This window comes from Alosa sapidissima, chromosome 10, assembly GCF_018492685.1.
Source record: "Alosa sapidissima isolate fAloSap1 chromosome 10, fAloSap1.pri, whole genome shotgun sequence".
NCBI lineage: Eukaryota > Metazoa > Chordata > Actinopteri > Clupeiformes > Clupeidae > Alosa > Alosa sapidissima.
Window position 1 is genome coordinate 21703120 of NC_055966.1, and position 19546 is coordinate 21722665.

Sequence of the window (19546 nt, forward strand, 5' to 3'; positions counted from 1 at the left end):
AGATTAGCAATTCTGTCGAGAGTAATCATGAGATGGCTGACGTACATGTATATCAGACGTTCTTCAAAAGTAAGGATACATTGGCCCCAGCCGTGGCGCGGCTGGCTGGGGCACCTGCACCGTACACCGGCGACCCGGGTTCGATTCCCGCCCCGTGGTCCTTTCCGGATCCCACCCCGACTCTCTTCCACTCGCTTCCTGTCATTCTCTACTGTCCTGTAAATAAAAGGCCAAAAAAATAGGAGAAGAAGGATACATCTCTGCAGTTCATTTACCACAGGCCAGCTCCACTGCTGGGTAGATGCACTGGGTGACTTTATGGATAACTTTGAATTGACAGTGCTAAAAGGTGTATTTGTTGGCTTTAGTGATATATTAATCAGCCTTAAGAGAAAATGCAGTGCAATCTATCTTAATATTCACAGATCCTTTGTACAACAGGCAAACACCATTTGCTTTGTCCGGAGATGGATCTCCAGGTTGTCATTCTCAATGGACGTACAGATACACTGACTATGTGTGTCATGTGATCACATGTGATAGAAATTTTCCAGCTGCATGAATAATTATCTCTTGTGACTTGTGACATGTAGTCATCTGAGGACTCTAGCTGTTCACTATGGCCTGTTTAGTGCACCAGAATGTATGTGTTACTGTACATAGCTGTGGCCATTGGCAGAGGACATTGTCCTTGTGAAAGTGGTTGAAGAATGTCTGACGTATGTTTGTTGTCATAATTTAAGACGTGTGCGTTTTGAGGTATAGAATAACAAATGATTCCAGAATAAAAATATGTGAACTGAGTGCTATAGGTCTCTCCAGAGAGAAGAAGTGAATCTCATGCCAAGTGCCGCTCTGCTTACTGTCATTCTGCATGCTTCTCTGCTGCCTTGGGAAGCTAATATTTTCTCCGCACTCCAGACTCATGCATCCGACGTACATCCGATGCAAGTGCAATGATTCCTTGCATATTCCATCAATCACTCTGACAGTCATGGAGAGAAGATTCCTGGGAGCTTCTCTACCATTCAGCTGCAAGTAAAGAGAATCAATAAGTGATGTTAAAATAGAAGCGCATCAACACAACGCTTCCGTTAAAAAATAATAAAATAAAAAATAAAAAATACACACTTTTTTGGCCCATTTGCATTTGAGTGGGTCTACCACTGCATTATTAATAGAGGAAAAGAGTCATTGCTTTGGTGAGCGATGGGCGGTATCTAGGTGAGGGCAAGTGTGCATTAAGATGTACAAAAGTGCACTGCAAAAGTGAAGCAATTATGAGTCCAATTTACAGTGACATTTCCAGGTAATAGGAATAGTTTAATTAACTTTTTCCTTCCCAATAGACCAAATAACAAGAGGGGCATTAGGATAATGGGGATGAATAATGTTGGACAACAATGAAAACATAAAACATACTTTGAGTGAAGCCCCCCCCCCCCCCCCTACTGTATGCTTATGAGGTTCCTTCTCTTGAGTTGTTTTTTTTTTTAATCAAAATATCAGTTCCAGATTTAACTGGAGGACTGAAAAGAGAGCTATGAGAGCTGCTCATACAGATCTCTAGGCCATGTTCACATTTGCATAAGTGACAAGGAACTTGTGCCCACACACACACACACACACACACACACACACACCCTTCATACATATAACAGTAGTCTAAAATGGGCATGCAAAACAAGCCTTTTGGCAGGGCCTGTGTCTGACTGAGACCTTCCAATGGAATATAGTGACAGGTCTCCAAGCTGTGCTCCCACCCGCACCTCCAACTGTGCCATCTTTCTCTTTCTCTTCTTGGTGTGTGTTTGTCTGTCTCCTTTCATACTGTTTTTTTTCTCTTGAACCAAAAGTTAAAAAAAAACATAGTACAACAAAAACAAAAAATAAAATAAAATAAACTTATGGTAACATAGAATTTAAACTGTACACAACAAAACATATTTGAGCAACAGGTACAATACTGTCCTTTTGTCACTGTGCTTAGGTCTAATAGCAGTGAACTGTTACTGGTCTGCTACCTCCTAAGCCTACTGCTACTCATAGCATAACAGCAGAGAGGAACTCTCACTTTACACTTGAAATAAACATCCCGATCATTTCTCCTCCTGTTTTGAGCGTTGGCATGTTGTGGAGGTTAAACAATTTCACTGTGCTAATTGGCCAGTGTCATGCCTGACAAGAGCGTAAACAAACAAAGGGGAGGAAAAGTGAAACAAACTCAAGCTAATTAAACTGATGAGAGTCAAGGAAAAAAGGGAAAATGGGCTTAAAGAGAAAGAGAGAAAGAGAAAGAAAGCAAAAGAAAGAGAGAGAGAGAGAACCTGAGTGCCTTCTGATGAAAAATATCTACTTACTTTGAAAACCCCTCAGCTTATAATTGGACACAATGTTCACTGCAAGGAAAGAGGATGACTGCAGTGACTCCCTGAGAATTAACCTTATACTTTGGAATTTCTCTGAAAAAAAAAAAAAAAAAACGAACAAAAAAAACAAAAAACAAATTCGGACGGTTTTCTATAGTGAGCATTGTCTTCATTCCGGAAAAGTCACCCTCTACCGTTGGCATTATGGAGTGGGCGGTATTTACAGCCGGGCCTGGATGCTCTGCAGCACTCGTAACATGTTATGGCTCCCCTGTGGACGTGTTTGCAACTAGCTCCCATCTTTATGGCTCTACGGGGAGAATGCTACTGATTACTACCAGCTCTCACACTGGACACACAATGCCACACTGTCTCTGCCGTGTCCACTCGTCTCTCTCTCTCTCTCACACACACACACAGACACACACACACACACACACACACGCATGGCAGGGATATTACCAGAAGCAGCACGAGGGGCTATCGGGGGCCTCTAACCCTTCCTCTCACTCTCTGTGTCAGTTTCTTCTTTTGCACTCCATCTCATGCACACTCTTTTCACTCTCTCTGTCTCTTTCTCTTTCGCTTTTTTGCTCTCCCCAGTCTCTCCCTCTCTCTCCCTTCCTCCCCCTGTCTCTGCCTGTCCCTCTGGCCATCTGTCATGTAATGTTTATGGGCCCTTTTGCTTTCGTGTCCTGATGACCACTGTCACCGGGAGGTTCCCATTACGATACGCCCTGATGAACGATGTCTCCCCAACGCCTCGCTGACACCACCGTGTCCTTGGCCGTGATGGCATCTGCTTGGAGAGGGAGGGAGGGAGGAACGGACGGATGGAGGGATGAAGAGAGGGAGGGAGGGAGGAACGGACGGATGGAGGGATGAAGAGAGGGAGGGAGGGAGGAACGGACGGATGGAGGGATGAAGAGAGGGAGGGAGGGAGGAAAAAATATAGGTGTGGGGAGGGATTGAGTGACGACCTGTCTGTCACAGCTGCGTAGGGGGGCCTCATACATCTCAACACGGAGTGTCACATATCAAAATGGAAGAGTTCACATTTATATTTATAAGGCCCCAGCTCACATTGACAAACATGCTGAACATCGGAAATTATGTCCCGTATAAACGCATAAGGTGAGCTGACACCCCCAGTTCACCAGCACTGTTTGTTAAGCTGGGCACAAGAATCAAAGCTTTCAGTTTCAGCTCAATCGTCTCTAAAAATCTACTTCCTGCCCATAAAGACTAGACATGCTGAATATTGTTTCAGCAGAAGCTCACAATTTGTAACCAATACCTTGGGTGTGAACATACAGCACCAAAGAAAAAGGTTGGACACCGATCTGTCTATGTGACACACACACACACACACACACAGTTCAGAGCAGTGCCACTAGAATTCTGCATGTGTCACCTTGCCTCCGCCACTTTAGCCAACATCCTGTCCTGTTTTGCACACCCTCCCGTTACAGGCGCAGTGGAGCCTGGGAGGCTGCTGCTGAATTCCAAAGCAGTTCACAGCGATAATTGTATATCATAACTCTGAGCTTTGTAATAACTGTCAGGTCTTTGTGGACCTAGTCGCGTCCACCCGTTTCATCGCAGCATACTCCTCGATAAGGGCCCAATCACCAGATTAGGACAGGGACAGCACAGGGATGTTTCCCAAAAGCATAGTACCTAGTTGGTTGGCAATGGGAAATTGCATTGCAACCAACAAAGTTGCTAACTTAGTTAGTTAGTTTTGGGAAACGCGCCCCGGAATGATAAAGTTTTAAAAGAGAGAATTAATTGATAACAGAATTAATCAATTGATTAACACTTTGGTTACTTTGGTGCCACTGGCTGTGCTTTGTATTTGAAAATATTCAAGAATCTGTTATTGTAGATACATGCATTCATATGATCATTGCCACATAGTGTGTGTAGGCCTCACAGCCTCAAAGTAGCTCCAATGAGTTACCAGTGACAGCAGGACTCCAGGAAATCTAGAAAGAGATTAAAGGCCTTCATATACCACAGGAAAAGAACCATAATCTATGAAGAACTCTCTCTCTCTCTCTCTCTCTCACACACACACACACGCATGCACACACGAATGAGCATCAGAACACCCACTGAGAAATAAAACGGATATGAAATATCAAAGTCAGTTCTTTGAAATAACCATGGTTACAATGCAGTGACCACAAAAACAAAAGCAGCTGCAATGTTCATGGCTAATGATAACTAATAGGGGATACCGATACGGTGTATGTGGACTGGTGTAGCTTTCTGTGAACCATCACTTGAAGGATGAAGGTGGCGCTTGAGAGTCTCAGCGAGGCTGCCTACTGCAGCAGCACCACCATCCTCGCCTAATGTGGAGCAGCGCTACAGGGTGAGTCACCGCATAGAGTCGCGAGGTCTGAAATTCATTGAAACAATTGTATGAAATTGGTTATTTTCACTGCTAAAAGATGTGCACGTTTTCTTCACATCCTGACATCCTAAATCGGGATAGCAGTGACGCCAGTGAAATCATTTCCCTCTGCTGTAGGTCTATCCGCCAGCCACTTTCACATCAAGGCTCTTTTAAAATGATATGCCCACATTTTCTGCTGAGAATATCTACTTTAACTGTATATTTGAATGGCTTACATTTTTATTTGAGCATGACAGAAACTGTTAACAGAGTTGACACATCTTTATCAGAGAATATTCAATTCAATTTAAAAATTAGCAAAGTGTAGGTTTGTGAAAATATATTATGCACAAGCTATTAGAGATGTTATGATGGAAAAGTTTAGTACACAAGTGGATAGTGTTTATAGAAGATACGGATAAGTACAGCATAACAACTCATTTGTCTCACATGAGATGAATATGTGCATCCTTAACCTCTAAACACATTCAATACACACAAACATGCACGTGCGCACACACACAATCCAATTTAATGCCATACTTTAGAGAAACACTGTTCAAACGCAGATAAATGGATGTAACTCCTGTGCTGGAGGTGTACTTTGTTTGCCGTTTACGCTTGCAGTCACGAGCCCAATTACGCACTATGTATTGTTTTTTTTCAGAGGGGTGGGTGGGTTGCGTGTGTGTGAGAGGCTGGTTGACACCTTAATTGGGCTGTGAATGCACTCTAATCAGCAGGTACAGGTGTACCCAGGGGGAACGCGTGAGGCTTTGGCTGTTAATTGAAGAGAGACACACATTGGCAGGCACTGTACACAAGCTTTCCTCTCGACAGTGTGCATGCACTGGCTCCATGGACTGTTGCAAGTATGGGCTCCTAAGAAAATTGTTGTGTTAAATGAACTACTAATCATATAGACTAACCACTGATAGGTCTATTTCTCTTCATCCCTTCTCCCAGTGGGTAATAGTCTCTCTCCCTTTACAAATTCTGTTAAAAATAAATCTGATGAGTTAGATACATATGTTGTGGTTAATCAACAGTCCTAAAGTAATTACTAACAGGTTTTTAAGTCTGCCTGGTAGCGATCTGATGCGGGTTCAAATGGCTTGGCCCTGCGGCATTCTGTACCTCTCGCTCGGGCAGCCCGGAGAAAATCGGCAGCTTTCAGCATGCTGAGGTCACACCTGTAACGGGCTTCACACTGGGATGTTTTTTGAGAGGCCACCTGGAGAAGGAAATGGCATGTTCACAGTGAATGAACATGCAGCCCTCCCTCCTAGGTGGAAACAGGTGTGTGTGTGTGTGTGTGTGTGTGACAGAGAGAAAGAGCGTGTGTGTTTTTTTGTCATGTCTTTAAAGTCAAGGTATTGTCTTGTACTGAATGGCTGAATAACATACTCTCACTTTTTTTGTCTCATAGCAGAAAATAACCCCTTGTCAGACAACACCTTGTCCCCAGAACCCCTTTAACAACATGTCGTTGGTGGACTGGGAATATTTATGTTGCTAAAATGATGCAAAAACAAGGTTAGTTTAGCTCAGTATACTAATTATTACTGTGTATTAATCAACACTCTCCTGTTATTGTCATTAGTGAAACAATGTGGGGTCTCAACACTCGGATAAACAAATGTGTTTAAATAATGACAAGACATGTTAAAAATAAAACAGCATGGGAGTGGCTCAACAAAGAATTCCCCCTTTATCTTAAACTGTGAGTATCTAATCACCACTTTTATAGTAAAATTGTTATGTAGTTTGGGGTCATTTATTCATTTGTGAACATTATGATTAAATAAAAAGCAGTAGTTTGGACATACATTTCCCCTGAATGATGTCCTAACTATGACAAATAAATGTCACTCAAATAATACAAATTATTCCTGATATAACCACAAAACATTTTATCTTTTGAACATAAAGAGAGACAGAAATGGATGGGAGACCAATATTGAAGCTACATGCTCTACTTCTAGATTGCCATTTAAAGCTTGAAATTAGAAATCACACCATCCAAATTCCTCTTAAAAGACAGAACTGCTTTAGAAGTGCCATGTATGCTAATCAATGAAATGTTATTCTGAGAAGCACAGTCTCTTATGAGTATGGGCATGTGCTATTTTGGTGTGTGGCAGCACTCTTTATTTCTCCCAAAGGAATGTTTAATATCAGTGAAGTTGAGCTAGCGGTTTTGTCATCAGGTGATATCTTAGCAAGACAAATGAAAAGGAAAAAAAAACTACAGAGAGAAAACAATAACAAGATGTCTTCTATGCGTCGCTCTGCTTGAACACTGAAAAGAGCACTTAGATTTTATTTGAGTGAGTCTATTTAGATAAATCCCACATTCCCTCCCCATTCTCAATATCCCATTTTTTCCTGAGCTGATTTTCTATAATTAAAATAATCAGATTAGATTCAAGTAGATTTAAAGTGCAGATTTCTCATATGGCCTGTAGTTTCTCTCAAAACTCTCGCTCTCACACACAAAAAGGCTATTTCTCTATATATTTGGTACCACAGAATACAACACTGAAAAATACAAATCAATTTAATCTGAATTCACAGTTCAGGTCATTTACAATCTTGCGTCATTCACCTAACTAAGAAATTACTGGAAGATCATCATTAGTGAAATTAGAGTTTACTGTCAACCGCCGGGATCAGCTCGACAATGACTTTTCCCAAATTTTTCCCAGCGTACATGTGGTCTACTGCCCTGAACACAGACTCTAGTCCCACAAACCTTCCTTCCGGGTCCAAGTCTCCCCCATCTACCTCACACACCAGCTGCCCTTTAGCAAACAGCTTCATCATGTCTGTCAGCGACTCCCGGTAGTCGGACAGGAAGTGAGGTAGAAAGAAGCCCCGCACACTGGCTGACTTCTTCAGCAGTTTTGCGGGGAGCATTCCGCCCGATATCTGCTGGAGTCCAGACGCTGACTGGTACCCCGAAATGAAGCCAATCACGATCAGCCTGCCCTTATTGGCCAGCGCGTTGACAGACAGGTCAAAGACGCCGCCGCCCACGGACTCGTACACCACATCAATGCCCTGTGGGTACTCTTTGCGCAGTGTGGCGGCCAGGTCCTCAGACTTGTAGTTGATGGGCCGGTCACAGCCGATGGTCTTCAGGAACCCGGCCTTCTCGTCCGATGAGCAGGTCCCCACCACGTGGCAACCGGCCTTCTTGGCAAACTGCACAGCGAACTGACCGGTACCGCCAGCCGCCGCCGTCACCAGCACTGTCTCGCCCTCGGTCAGGTCACCGAGGCGGCGCAGGGCGATGTGGGCAGTGGCGCCGCTTAGCAGCATGGTGAGGTACTCGGGCTTGGTACTGGGCACGGGCACCACCTTCTTGGCAGGAATGACTGTGTAATCGGCGAAAGCACCCTCGCTGAAGTAGGCCACGTTGTCGCCCACAGTGTAGCGGGCGCTGGCGCTCAGGCCGAGGCCCACCACCTCGCCGATGCCCTCGAAGCCAGCATCAAAAGGAGGCTTCACTGACGGGTCATAGCGTCCAGCTGAGTAGTTGATGTCAGAAGCATTGATTCCAACAAACCTAATCGAGAGAGAACAATTACAATGAACTGCACATACTCACACGCTGATATTTCTCCAAAGGCATAGTAAAATTATGTACATCAAAAACCCACTATATAATTGAGATTTTATCAAAAAATGTATCTGAAAATTGATCAGAAATGCTTACTTTTTAAAGTCTGTGTTTTCTGAGATGGAAATATATGCCTTGCTAAATGAAAGGCACATCAGGCCAGGAAAGGAAACACGTTTGCGGTAATAGTTTAATAATACTAGACAACAGATTACTGAGGACTAAGAAAAAGGGAAAACTCAAATTGCCTGGACACAATCAACATGTCAGATAAGAAAGACATTTCACACACCAAATAAGTTGTTTTCTTTGGGATTAATCGCCCTCCTTTTCATTTCAGATAACAACACACAAGAACTGCGTATGAATAAATGATTGCACCTTTCAGGGCTTGCTGAGATTCATGTATGATTCGATCACTGTGGTGACTGGGTGAAAGGGACAGCCATTAGCTGTAGCCCTTGATTTTTTTTTTTTCTGTTTCTCTCCATTAATAATAGGGACATATCAGAGTATTCATTTTTAAAGAATTACTTTCATGTAGTGGGTCTCTCTAACTCATTTAAAGAATATGCTAGTTTATAACACAGAGAAGGCAACATTTGTCACCCACTCATGCAGTGCAACTTAACATGAATAAACTGTGCAATTTTCCAAGGTTATTTGATTAATTGTTCAAGTCAGCTGTGCCACAATGGCACAATGCAGTTAAGCAATTAAAGAGACTGAGTTTAAAAGGTGCACGCTGGACCATGTTGTAATGCAGCCAATTCTCCATTGCATTTGTATACCATAAAAAGTGATGAGCCTCTGAAATCTCTGTATTTTACTTAGTCAGTGAAAACCCAACAAATTCACAGACTGCATGCTTGTGCACCCATTCAACTTTCGGTAGCCTAATGCGTAAACAGATAGACAAGTGAATGGGTGGTTTAGTCTACTTCGCTAAGTCATTAGGCTACCTAGGCTACACATAGAATATTAGCATTTTATAAAATTAGTTTCGACGTAAATGTTATAATCAGGGGACAAATTCCTCAGCGGGATTTTTCTTTTTCAAAAAGGGTCATCAAAACAATACGACTAGACTGTGTGTTTTGAGCTGGTTATGTCAGGCTCAGATCCATTCAAATTCGATCATTTAGGATACAGACTATTTACCTGAATAATGTCGAAACGGTAGCCTAATAACCTTGCTGCAAAGGTATGGTTGCTGGTGGACTGGGCAACTGTATCTGAACACATTTCTTCGCTCTACCCCTAGGCCGTGCCAAACGTGGCAGAATATCATATCGCAGGTTAGTGACGTAATAAAATGGAATAGATCAAGATGCAGAGATGGATTGATGGACAGATGTTGGGGCGGAACTTGGACACGTTTCTCTCATAGTAGCAGCTTCCTCAAAATCGTCCTCATAAAGACAACAAATTTGCAAAAACTGCAGGTAACTAGTCGATTCTAGTATGTTTTCAGTATACAACTGATGACTAACTATGCAAATAAGACGACGTCCGTCAAGGTAAGGCGCTATTCAGCTGACCCAAAATGACACTGTCGCGTGTAGCCTACATATTCGCCCATAATGTTAGCTAGCTACTATGAGGTTAGCTAAAAATTCTGCATATAGGGATACAAGTATGCTATTAATGCTGTGTTCAATAGGCATGCTTTCAGAAAAGGGAATAAGCTAAAGCAAGGCATTATACTTACCGATTTCTGACCAACAAATCCCCGTCACCTGGTGTTGGTACTGGAACAGTTTGTAAAGAAACGGCGCTCCTAAAATTTTGGCTGAGTTTCGTAACAACAAGCTTTTTCATGGAACTTGGTATGGACGAACCTTTAAAATCCATGAAGTGTGTGGAGTATGAGAGGTCTATGATGTTACGCCGTGACAGCACGTTAACTCCTAAAACCGTATTGGTTCTTCTGCAATAATCATTTAACACCAAAAAGGCACTCCTACCATTTCGTTGCAAGACTGGCAGGTACATTTCATCCAGGAGAATGAAATATCAAAGTTCACGGTCACTTCGGATACAACGATCGGAGTGAATGATCGACCTATCGTCGCAACCGAACTTGTTTATTTTATATAACAATTAGCCTCTATATAGCACACTTTAAATGACCGTCGACATCATTAGATCACATTAGTGGCAAAACACGGTGCACTGTAACGTAAATAAAACTACAAGCATTATTTTAACGTGAACTGCAGCGTGCAATGTTGCATTTAGGCTATAGTTGAATACCGAGTCCCTCCCCTTCCCGTGCGGAACATTTCCTTCCTAGTAAGGTGAAACGAATCAATCTTGAGTTTCAAACATCCCCTTTATAAGTTGAAGAATTTCCTGAACACATTTGTGAAGAATAAGAGTTTGTGTGTTCCAGAAGTCAGTGATGGGCTACATCGTCAGATTCAAGTGTGTCTGCGAAGCTTCCCTTGTTCTCACGCAGGGCATGCTGAGCTGGGAAAATAGCACAAGGCACCTTCCAGAAACGAGATGCGTTTATTAAACAGTTAGGTTACCACTTGCATTTGTGCTACAACATGAGTTATAACGGGGAAGACCCCTCCGAATTAGCAATAGGCTACTCTATTCTGAAACACCTTAATTATGAAACGAGCAATACATGGTTTTATTCTAAGCAGACCAATGATAACGGCATGATAATATTATGATTGACATTTACATATTGCCTAATGTGATATTACTTCCTGTAGCCTTGTATCTTATCTTCAACACTGAAATGGCCTAACAAATGTATCCATTTTTCATACAAAGCCACTTCGTCGTTATCGGAGGAAAAAACAAGACAATTAAATAGATTGACAGGAAGGTTTCACTGTCAGAGTGACGCTTGTAGGGCGAGGGGAGGAGTAAAAGTGAAGCAGGAAAAGCCACTCGATGCGTCTGTCTATCAGTTGAGACTGTCTGAAACGCTTCTGGATTCAACGCGTTTTTTTCATATCAGACAGGACCCCGGCTCACTCCCTGGAGTTTAAAGAAGAGAAATTAGTCCGTGTCGATCTTCTGGAGAGGGTGGATGCCTGCATCTTGTTTATTTCCCTCACACGCAGGCAACCGCGCGACATCAACCGCCCGCACACACACTCGGAGCAGCGGCTAGAAATATTTTCGCGACTCGTAATGTAGCAAAGTAGAAGCCGTCTCTCCACTACTGGCGTAAAGGAAGAGCGAAAGTATCCGCCGACGGCGAGGCTTGATCTGGCTGTGGTGGCGTGGTGACGGGACTGACATTAACCATCTAATGCCTGCCTATTTCTTTCTGATCTTCCTTTGATTTTAGGACAGAATAGAAGATACCTCACCAGCTCGGAAATATTATTGAAAAGCTTTGTGCTCACACTGGAGGTGTATGCTTCCATTTTTGACCCATCTCACTTTATTGATTTGGGAGTGAAAACCTACGCTACAGAGTAGCACGGTGAGATTGTGATCTTTTTTCTCCCGATGGCAGAAGGGGAGTGACTGAAACTTGGCTTAAATTGTCTGCCGCTTTTTTGCCGAGAAAGTGATGAGCGAAGATGAGCTTTGATGGACATGATATGAATCGGCGCAACCCCTGTAACGTCTCTATACTTGAGAAACTTTTTTTACCCATTTCTTTCATCTTGTGAAGTCCGTCACTTCTTGGAAAAAAGGACACGGTCAAGCATTGTGAAAGAGTGAAAAGCTTTTTTGCTTGGATGATTTTATATTATCTAGCTCGAATTCCAGAAGTGTCAAATTAATTCAGACTCTGAAGTTATTTTGGATAGTTTTTCTTCGTTGATCGACTGTTGTTGTGATTCCTGCATGAAAGTATTGTGGAAGGTGACGGGTCACTATGCCGAGGCGAAAGCAGCAAGAACCCAGGCGATCCGCAGGTAAGCGTCTTTCACCATTCTTATCTGTCAAAGCCATCATCTAAATTCTTTCCAAAATAGATTTGTTGTTTCATTTTATAATTTTCTTCTCTGACTACCTACTTAAAATTTCACGCGCCCTATCGTTTTGTTATTGCCAACATTCATCGTAATCTGGCAGCCTTAATCAGGATGTGGGAATAGTCCGTGAAATAATAATTTTAGATTTGAACTCAGTGTTATTGCCGTAATTACAAGATGTAATACGTGATGCAAATGATAAGAAATACCTCACATAGCCTAGGTAAACATTAGAAAAGACTGGTGCACGTGCTATATTACTAGTAGCCTAAAAGTCTATTGATTTTGAATTCTGACATGTTTATTTGAGTCGCTTAACCAGACAAATATGTAGAGAAAACGTTAACTGGAACTAGGGCCTCTATCAAGGCTTATTGCAGCGTTATAGACAAGAGTAATAATGAATAATTAAATCAGAGACTGAGGGAGAGAGGCAAAGAAATGGGAAGAAAATGGAGAGAAAAACTGGCGTGAGCTGGTTCTCTTTCTTTTCTGTTTTATTAGAGGATTGCCATCCTTGATTTGATGCGTGATTGATCGCCCGTCATGTGGCAGCCTTTGATCTATTCATCCCTGATAAACATCAATAAATCTCCCCATGGAGACACGCATGCTCCTGACAGCTTTAGCCACTCAAAGGACAACTCTCCACCCCCCCCCCACCCCTCTTAAAGAAGGAGAAAAAAGAGAAGAAGAAAAGTTGCTCAAAAAGAGAAATCCTCACATCCAATTTTGAGGAAAATTGGAGAGTGAAAGAGAGAGGAAGAAACGGATGTGAAAGGAGACGCAGAGGATTTCTAGGATAATGGAAACCAGTCAAATCCTAATTATGTAGAGCTTATTAACAACCCCCAGCTTGCCTGATTAACAGACTTAGGGTACAACTCTCGAAAATCAGAATTTGACCCTCTCTCATCCCATTTTGCACATGCCACTCAAGGGAGCACTTGACTCACATTCTTCTGGTCATGGGACCGAGTCGTGTTTACTAGCTCGCAACATTAACAAAACCAGACTTTGACTCAAGAAGACTATCAAGGTTGAGGTCTAGTGATTTGGACTTGAAGACTCCCCCCCCCCCCCCCCCCCCTCACTCTCGCTCGCTCGCTCTCTCAGCCCCCTTTAACAAATGTAAATGAGTGACAGGGATTTCTACCTCTCGACTAATGAGCTTCAGCCTTTGAAGTTAGGCATTAACAACTGGAGTGAACAAAAGACAGTTATAGAATTTTAAAGAGATTTTGAAATATGAGACGAAGAGCAGGCTGTACGGGAGGCCAGGCAGCGAAAGACTTTGAACTCCGCAGGTTTATCATTTTAAATACGTGACTCTGATGGGTTAGCGAGGAATAACTGTACGCCGGCATCGGCCTAAATATGTACATCGCTCCCACTGTTAGTGCTCCCACACATCCACCATTGAAACTAACTGTGGCCATAAATAAAGCACACACACAAAGTAAATATCAACATGTCATCAGAAACCTTAGTGGTGGGGATTATGACGCAAGATTCCTAGCTAAGTCAACCTCCCCCCCCCCCCAAAAAAAAAAAAAAAAAAACGGCGAGAGATTTTAATGGTCTTTGCTCTCACACGAGTTTGGAAAGGTTTGGAGGTTGACAGAGGTGTGATGGGCCACGGTAATCTGGCCTGGCAGCTCCTACATGGAAACATGCCGTCATCGTGACCCCCCTCCACGCGCTCGTATTGATCTATTTGTCTCACTTTTGACAGGCGTATACATCATTGGCCGTAATGGTCAATCAGGAGCTGGCAGCCCAAGAGCGTTTCCATTCTTGCATTATCATGACAGTTAACACAGTGGTGGGAGTAGCAGCACCAACAGCAGCAGCAGCAGCAACCTAACTTTACAATGAGTGTGTTGTTGGTGGAAGCGTGGTGTTAAACTAGCTCGCAGCTTTTCGATGGTAGTGGACAAGGTGACTTATTGAGCAAAAGCTGATTTGGAGAGATAGTAGTTAACCAGTTGAAAGACTTTTTGGGAGAGGGGGTGCATTGCCAGAGTTTAGTAAAGAGACCCAGGCTCCTCACCCAGAGAGAAGTCTTGGGAAGAGTAGCTCGGCCTAAACAGTTGAGGGAGTTCATCACCCTATCATGGATGCAGGCTTCACTCTGCCTCTTCCGTAGTGTGAAGACCCCAAAAAACATGTTGATTCCGGCCGATAGTCCAGCATGATCTGGTCCTTGAAAGGGCAATTCTATCATTCTTGGTGCCAATGGTGGCACATTTGGTGTTGATTTTTATATAATTTTGTACTTCTATACAGCTCTTTTATGTCCTGCTTTCAGTGCTTCTTCTACACTTCACGCTTATCGACAGATTGCATACATTCATATTTATACATTATATTGTTTTGTGTTTCTTGTGTATTGTGTGCATGTTTTGTTTTGACTGAGCTGCACAGTGTGTGTGTGTGTGTGTGTGTGTGTGTGTGTGTGTGTGCACGCTTGTGTGAGCCAGTGCATGCTGCAAGAGAGAGTGCTATGCAATGTAGAAATAGTCATCTTTAGCTGTATGTGACATTATATCATGAAACTAGTCTTATGCCAAAACAACAAGAACAACCTCCGGTGGAAAGAGGGTTCTCCATTATTATAGATAAGGTAAGGTTTCCGCTCTGATGTTCATTAGAAGACGCCCTCACTAATTATCTGTAAAGCTGATGGATTTGTGACATGCTCTAACGATTAATGCTGACAAATTCAGTAAGGTGTCAGGTCCACAGCTGCCTCGATGTAATCAAGTTGATATTATACAGTCCCCATAGCCCCTAGTGCAGGATCAACTCAATTTGCCAGTGCAGGTGACAAATGGACTTTGCTACCTGACTAATCATGTCAGGGAGACAATGCCGGCTAATGACCTCGCTAATCCCCCCGCTTTTAACGACGTAATAAAGCCCCGAAAGTGGGAACCGAATTCAGCTGTGTCGCCACTTCTCCCTCTCGCTCGGCTGCGAAAAAATGGCCTCATCATTTTCTTCTCCACCTTCTTAGTCATATATTCTTTCATATTTCCACATTTCATATTTCCAGCTGTGTTTCAACTTTTGTTTTTGTGCTCTCTGATACCCATTTTCTCTAGGCGAATTATGATAATAAAAAATTCCCCGCTCTTCTTAAACAATGAAATGATATTTATTTATCGTAAAAAGCCCAGATCTTTCTGGGTTAAACACACTTAAATATAATTTATTGCAAATGAGTTTACATCTTTGGTTTTTTTTAGGGTTTTAAAAAAATATTTGTTCAGTAGGTTTTGTCAAGACTCACTGAAATGTGGGCTCAAGTCAAAACACTTTCTTCTCAATGGGGGGAACTCTTTTTGAAAGTTGTGTGGGGTAAAATTTTATATTTGGAATGGTTAAGTATACCACTGACCTGGGATTAATGGCTGTGCTTGCCCAGGGTAGCTAAGATTACATAGCGACCTTTGTGCAGCTCGTTGGTGATGCTGTTATGTGATATTCAGGTCTGTAAATAATCAGCATACTATGATTTATGTGCAAACCTCTAAATCAACAGCAATAGTGGGTCCACCATATGACGGAAACCTTTTCTGTTCATTTAGTTTTTAATGTAGGGGAAAATGTTTTGAATACACTGCACGTTCAGAACTGTTTTTATTTTCAACGTGTGTGTGTGTGTGTGTGTGTGTGTGTTGCTTGCACTGGAATTATCTAGGTCTGATTTCAAGCTTTTGTTTGACAAAGTTTTTCATATCTTTTTCTCTCAGTTTTTTAACAAAACCAAGACAGTTGAGCTCTCTCTGTTGTGTAATTTGGACTGAAGTCCTGTTTTTTACCTCACAACAGCACAGGCCTAAATTAAATGTCCCTACAAACCGAAAATCTGACAAGAACTTAAACTGGTCTCAGTAACATTTTTAACAATAGTTAGCAGGTAGCCACAGTGAAAAACTGTGTGTGTGTGTGTGTGTGTGTGTGTGTGTGTGTATGTGTGTGTGTGTTAAGCGATCAGGCTCTCCCTTCCCAGAGCCTCAGTAGAGGTTACACTAATTGGACCGCTTGTGTCGTTAGCAGGTGACATCGATCCGTTTCGTCGATAGCCAGTTTTGCTCCTGTGCCTCACTCTGAGACTAATAGTTAAATTTGCATGTGGGAATTGTGCCAGTCAAGGGTCGAACAGTCTCCTTTCTGTCTTTCACATGACTATAGTCCCCTTACCACCTCATTGTGTGTTTGTGTGTAGCGTGTGGTGTGTGCATGTGTTTGTATTTATACGTGATAGAAAGGACACTCATGTTAAAAAAAAGAATAGAATACTAAATGATCTTATTTTTTTATTCTGTGTGTCGATAGAGATAGCCATGCTATATATATCGGCAGGAAAATAAATACAGCCCCCGACCTCCCTGGTGTCCAGTCATTCCTACTGAACTGGCCTCAGGATAGGCTTTTACCATCAGTATCCTCACCTTTCCTGCACTGTGAAAACACACACTACTCCTACACATGCACAGAAACACACACACAAACACACACACACACATAAACACATGCCGGCTTATTCTCTTGATCACACACTCAAACACTCTCTCTCACACACACATATACGTGCACGCACACACACATTCTCACACACATAATTGCACACTTTTGCGGAGCCAAATCACTAGAAAATAAGAAGCGGGAGGTGGTTGTTAAAAATCTGCAATAAATAGTTTTAATTTAGACATGTTCGTAAACAACTTTTAAATGCCATTTAAAATTAAAAAAATCAAGTATATTATTTTTCAGCTTGTTGTAATATTTTTGATACACACGTTTTTGCTAATAGCATTAAATTGCTGATCGTGGTAACAGTATTTAAATAACTAATTGGACATATGTTTTGCTGCTATTAGTGAATGTGTATTGTATAGTGTGTATGTATTGCTGAGTTTATACAAACACATATAGAGGTATTTCTGCAAAATTATTTGTGTAAATTCCTTTGTAATGATCAAAGTGAGATGATGAAGTTTATGATGTTTTCTATTTTCGAGGAATACTTCTTAATCATTGACTTTGTCATTAAAACTTTGTGTGTTTGCGTGCGCCTGTGCATATGTGTCCCAAATTTGATCAAGGATTCAATCTCCAGTGCGGCTTGCTTTCCTTAAACTGGTACGATTTTTAAGTGGCCCCACAGTGTTAGTGGAAGTCTCTGAGACCTAAATCTAACATCTTCTTGTCATTAATAAAAGATGAGCAATTACGGAATATTTTGTCTAATAAGTATTTGAGTGCCGTGGCGCAGAAGAAACACGTAGCTTACCCACTCATTACATCAGTTAGCATGGGCAGAACACAGAGCGCCAGGCACTCCTTTGATGCCAACAAACAAACAGACAAACGAGATGGGCCCTCTCCAGAGGAGCAACGCTTCACCCAGGGACCCGGCGAGCTCCTCCTCTAACCCCCACTCTCTTTCACTCGCGCTTACTCCAGCTCTGTCTCTCTCTCTCTCTCTTTTTTTTTCTCTCTCTCTCTCTCTCTCTCTCTCTCACACACACACATTTCTCTCTCTCTCCGCCTTGCTCGCTGTCTCTCCTTCATGTGTGTATCTATTTTCTCTCTCTCTCTCTCACTCTCTCTTTCCCTCCCTCCCTCTCTCTCTGTCATCTCTCTCATCTTCCATCAGCCGCTTTTCAACGCGAGAGCGAGGCAAAGCAAAAAAGAAAAAGAAACGGGAGAGGGAAATGTTGCTTAAAAATGCTAATTTTTTTTTTCTACATGAAAGCACCCCTATTTTACCTCATTAAACATAAGGCCCATGCAGATTAGCAGCCATGGGCAAAGGGAGGGGGCAGAAGGGGATGCCAATGACGGAGAGAGGGAGAGGGAGGAAAGAGAGAGGAAAGGCCATGAGGGAGAGAGAGAAATAGAGAGAACGTGAGAGAGGGAGAATGTGTGTGTGTGTGTGTGTGTGTGTGAAAAAGAGAGAGCGAAAATGTGAGAGAAGGAGTGTGTGTGTGTGTGTATGTGGAGAGAGAGAGCGAGAAAGACAGAAGTGAGGGGGTGCAGTTTTCAGGAAGGGTATTAGAGCTGACAGATGAACAGGACGACGGACAAATTCTCCCGCAGCAGCTGTGACTGCGGCCATTATCTTGACAGGTGTCAATTAAGAATTACTGCCTGGTGGAGTGGTGCGTTTCGCCCTCCTCCTCCCCTAAACACCCCCAACCCACCCCTCCCTCGCCCAGCTGTCTGTGCGTGAAAGAAATAACACTTTACCCTTGTCACTCCGCTAGCCCCTAGCTGTAGCCTCCAAAAATGAGCATTGGCGTGCTAATCGATAGAGCGGCGTAATAGTAATTATTCCGCCTGTTGATTTATGGCGCTGGGTGGTAGACTAGCGTGCCACGATTAGACCAGCGTTTGGGATGTGCCCTCAGTCGGTCACCCACTCAGGATTTGCCAGCTGATTGCAGGGTTTCGTTCGTGTGTAGAATGACCTCAAAAATCTCTCAGTAGTTGCTGTATATGTATTTATGCGCAGGCATCTCAGACCTCCAGAGATTTTTTTTATATTTTGGGATATTGTCAGCAACTATATCTTTTTTAAATAACTGCCTAAGCAGTGCTTTATGTAAAATGTATGACGTGGCAGTAAAAAAGCTCTGCTTTTCATGGTCTGAACCGTAGGCCTGAAAAATGGCTAAATCATCCTTGCACCCCCCTTCTTTTCCTCATCTCTCCTCGACCCTACTGTCTTCTTTCCCCCCAGATTCGCCCTCGCGGGACAGTTAATCTGTCACGATGGGTAAAGCGGCTAGTTTGAGTTAAATGAGTGAGAAAATGAACGCTTGGCTTTGCCAGTGTGCTGGGCTGCTTATTAGCTGCTGGGCCGCTCACTCGCTCTGACACATCTGCAGAGCGGACTCCCCCTTCTCCTGCTCTCTCTCCCTCTCTCTCTCTCTCTCTCTCTCTCTCTCGGTTTCCCGGTTTAGTGGTGACCAGCTCAGCATGCCAGCATGTGTTCCAATGAAAGAAAAAATGGTAAAGAAGGCAAGAGGGAGGTGGGAGATGGGTGGGTGCACGGAGAGAGAGAGAGAGATATTTGTCTCGACGTTAGCATAGTTAGCATTCGTTAATGCCATAGTCAGATGTGGGATCTGGTGAGAGAAGAGCAGGAGCGGCAGTGAGACCTCGCTGTGCCTATGAC

At 42.9% G+C, this 19546-nt stretch overlaps 2 protein-coding genes across 4 annotated transcripts in view; one reads left to right on the plus strand and one right to left on the minus strand.

Annotated features, from left to right (window-relative positions):
* Positions 1-7317: 7317 nt before the first annotated feature.
* Positions 7318-10772, minus strand: LOC121720596 (prostaglandin reductase 3-like). The gene is made up of 2 exons (XM_042106877.1): positions 10110-10772; positions 7318-8344 (listed from the first exon to the last, which is right to left on the minus strand). The coding sequence occupies exons 1-2, from the start codon at positions 10391-10393 to the stop codon at positions 7420-7422; spliced, it is 1209 nt and encodes a 402-aa protein (XP_041962811.1). The 5' UTR covers positions 10394-10772; the 3' UTR covers positions 7318-7419.
* LOC121720595 (teashirt homolog 1-like) overlaps positions 9718-19546 on the plus strand; it is a 33804-nt gene continuing 23975 nt past the window's right edge. Inside the window, exons 1-2 of one of the 3 annotated variants that reach the window (XM_042106875.1) lie at positions 9718-9843; positions 11715-12294. In XM_042106875.1, coding sequence (XP_041962809.1) covers positions 12255-12294 — 40 coding nt within the window. In that variant the 5' untranslated portion in view covers positions 9718-9843; positions 11715-12254. Of the gene's footprint in view, positions 9919-11253; positions 12295-19546 lie in introns of those variants that run through there. The other 2 variants (XM_042106876.1, XM_042106874.1) reach the window with 2 other exon arrangements.

Coding starts and splice junctions, on each gene's coding strand:
- LOC121720596 (XM_042106877.1), bottom strand. CDS start 10,393: ATGTACCTGCCAGTCTTGCAACGAAATGGTAGGAGTGCCTTTTTGGTG. Junction 8,345..10,109: donor GATTTGTTGGTCAGAAATCG/GTAAGTATAATG, acceptor TCTCTCGATTAG/GTTTGTTGGAATCAATGCTT.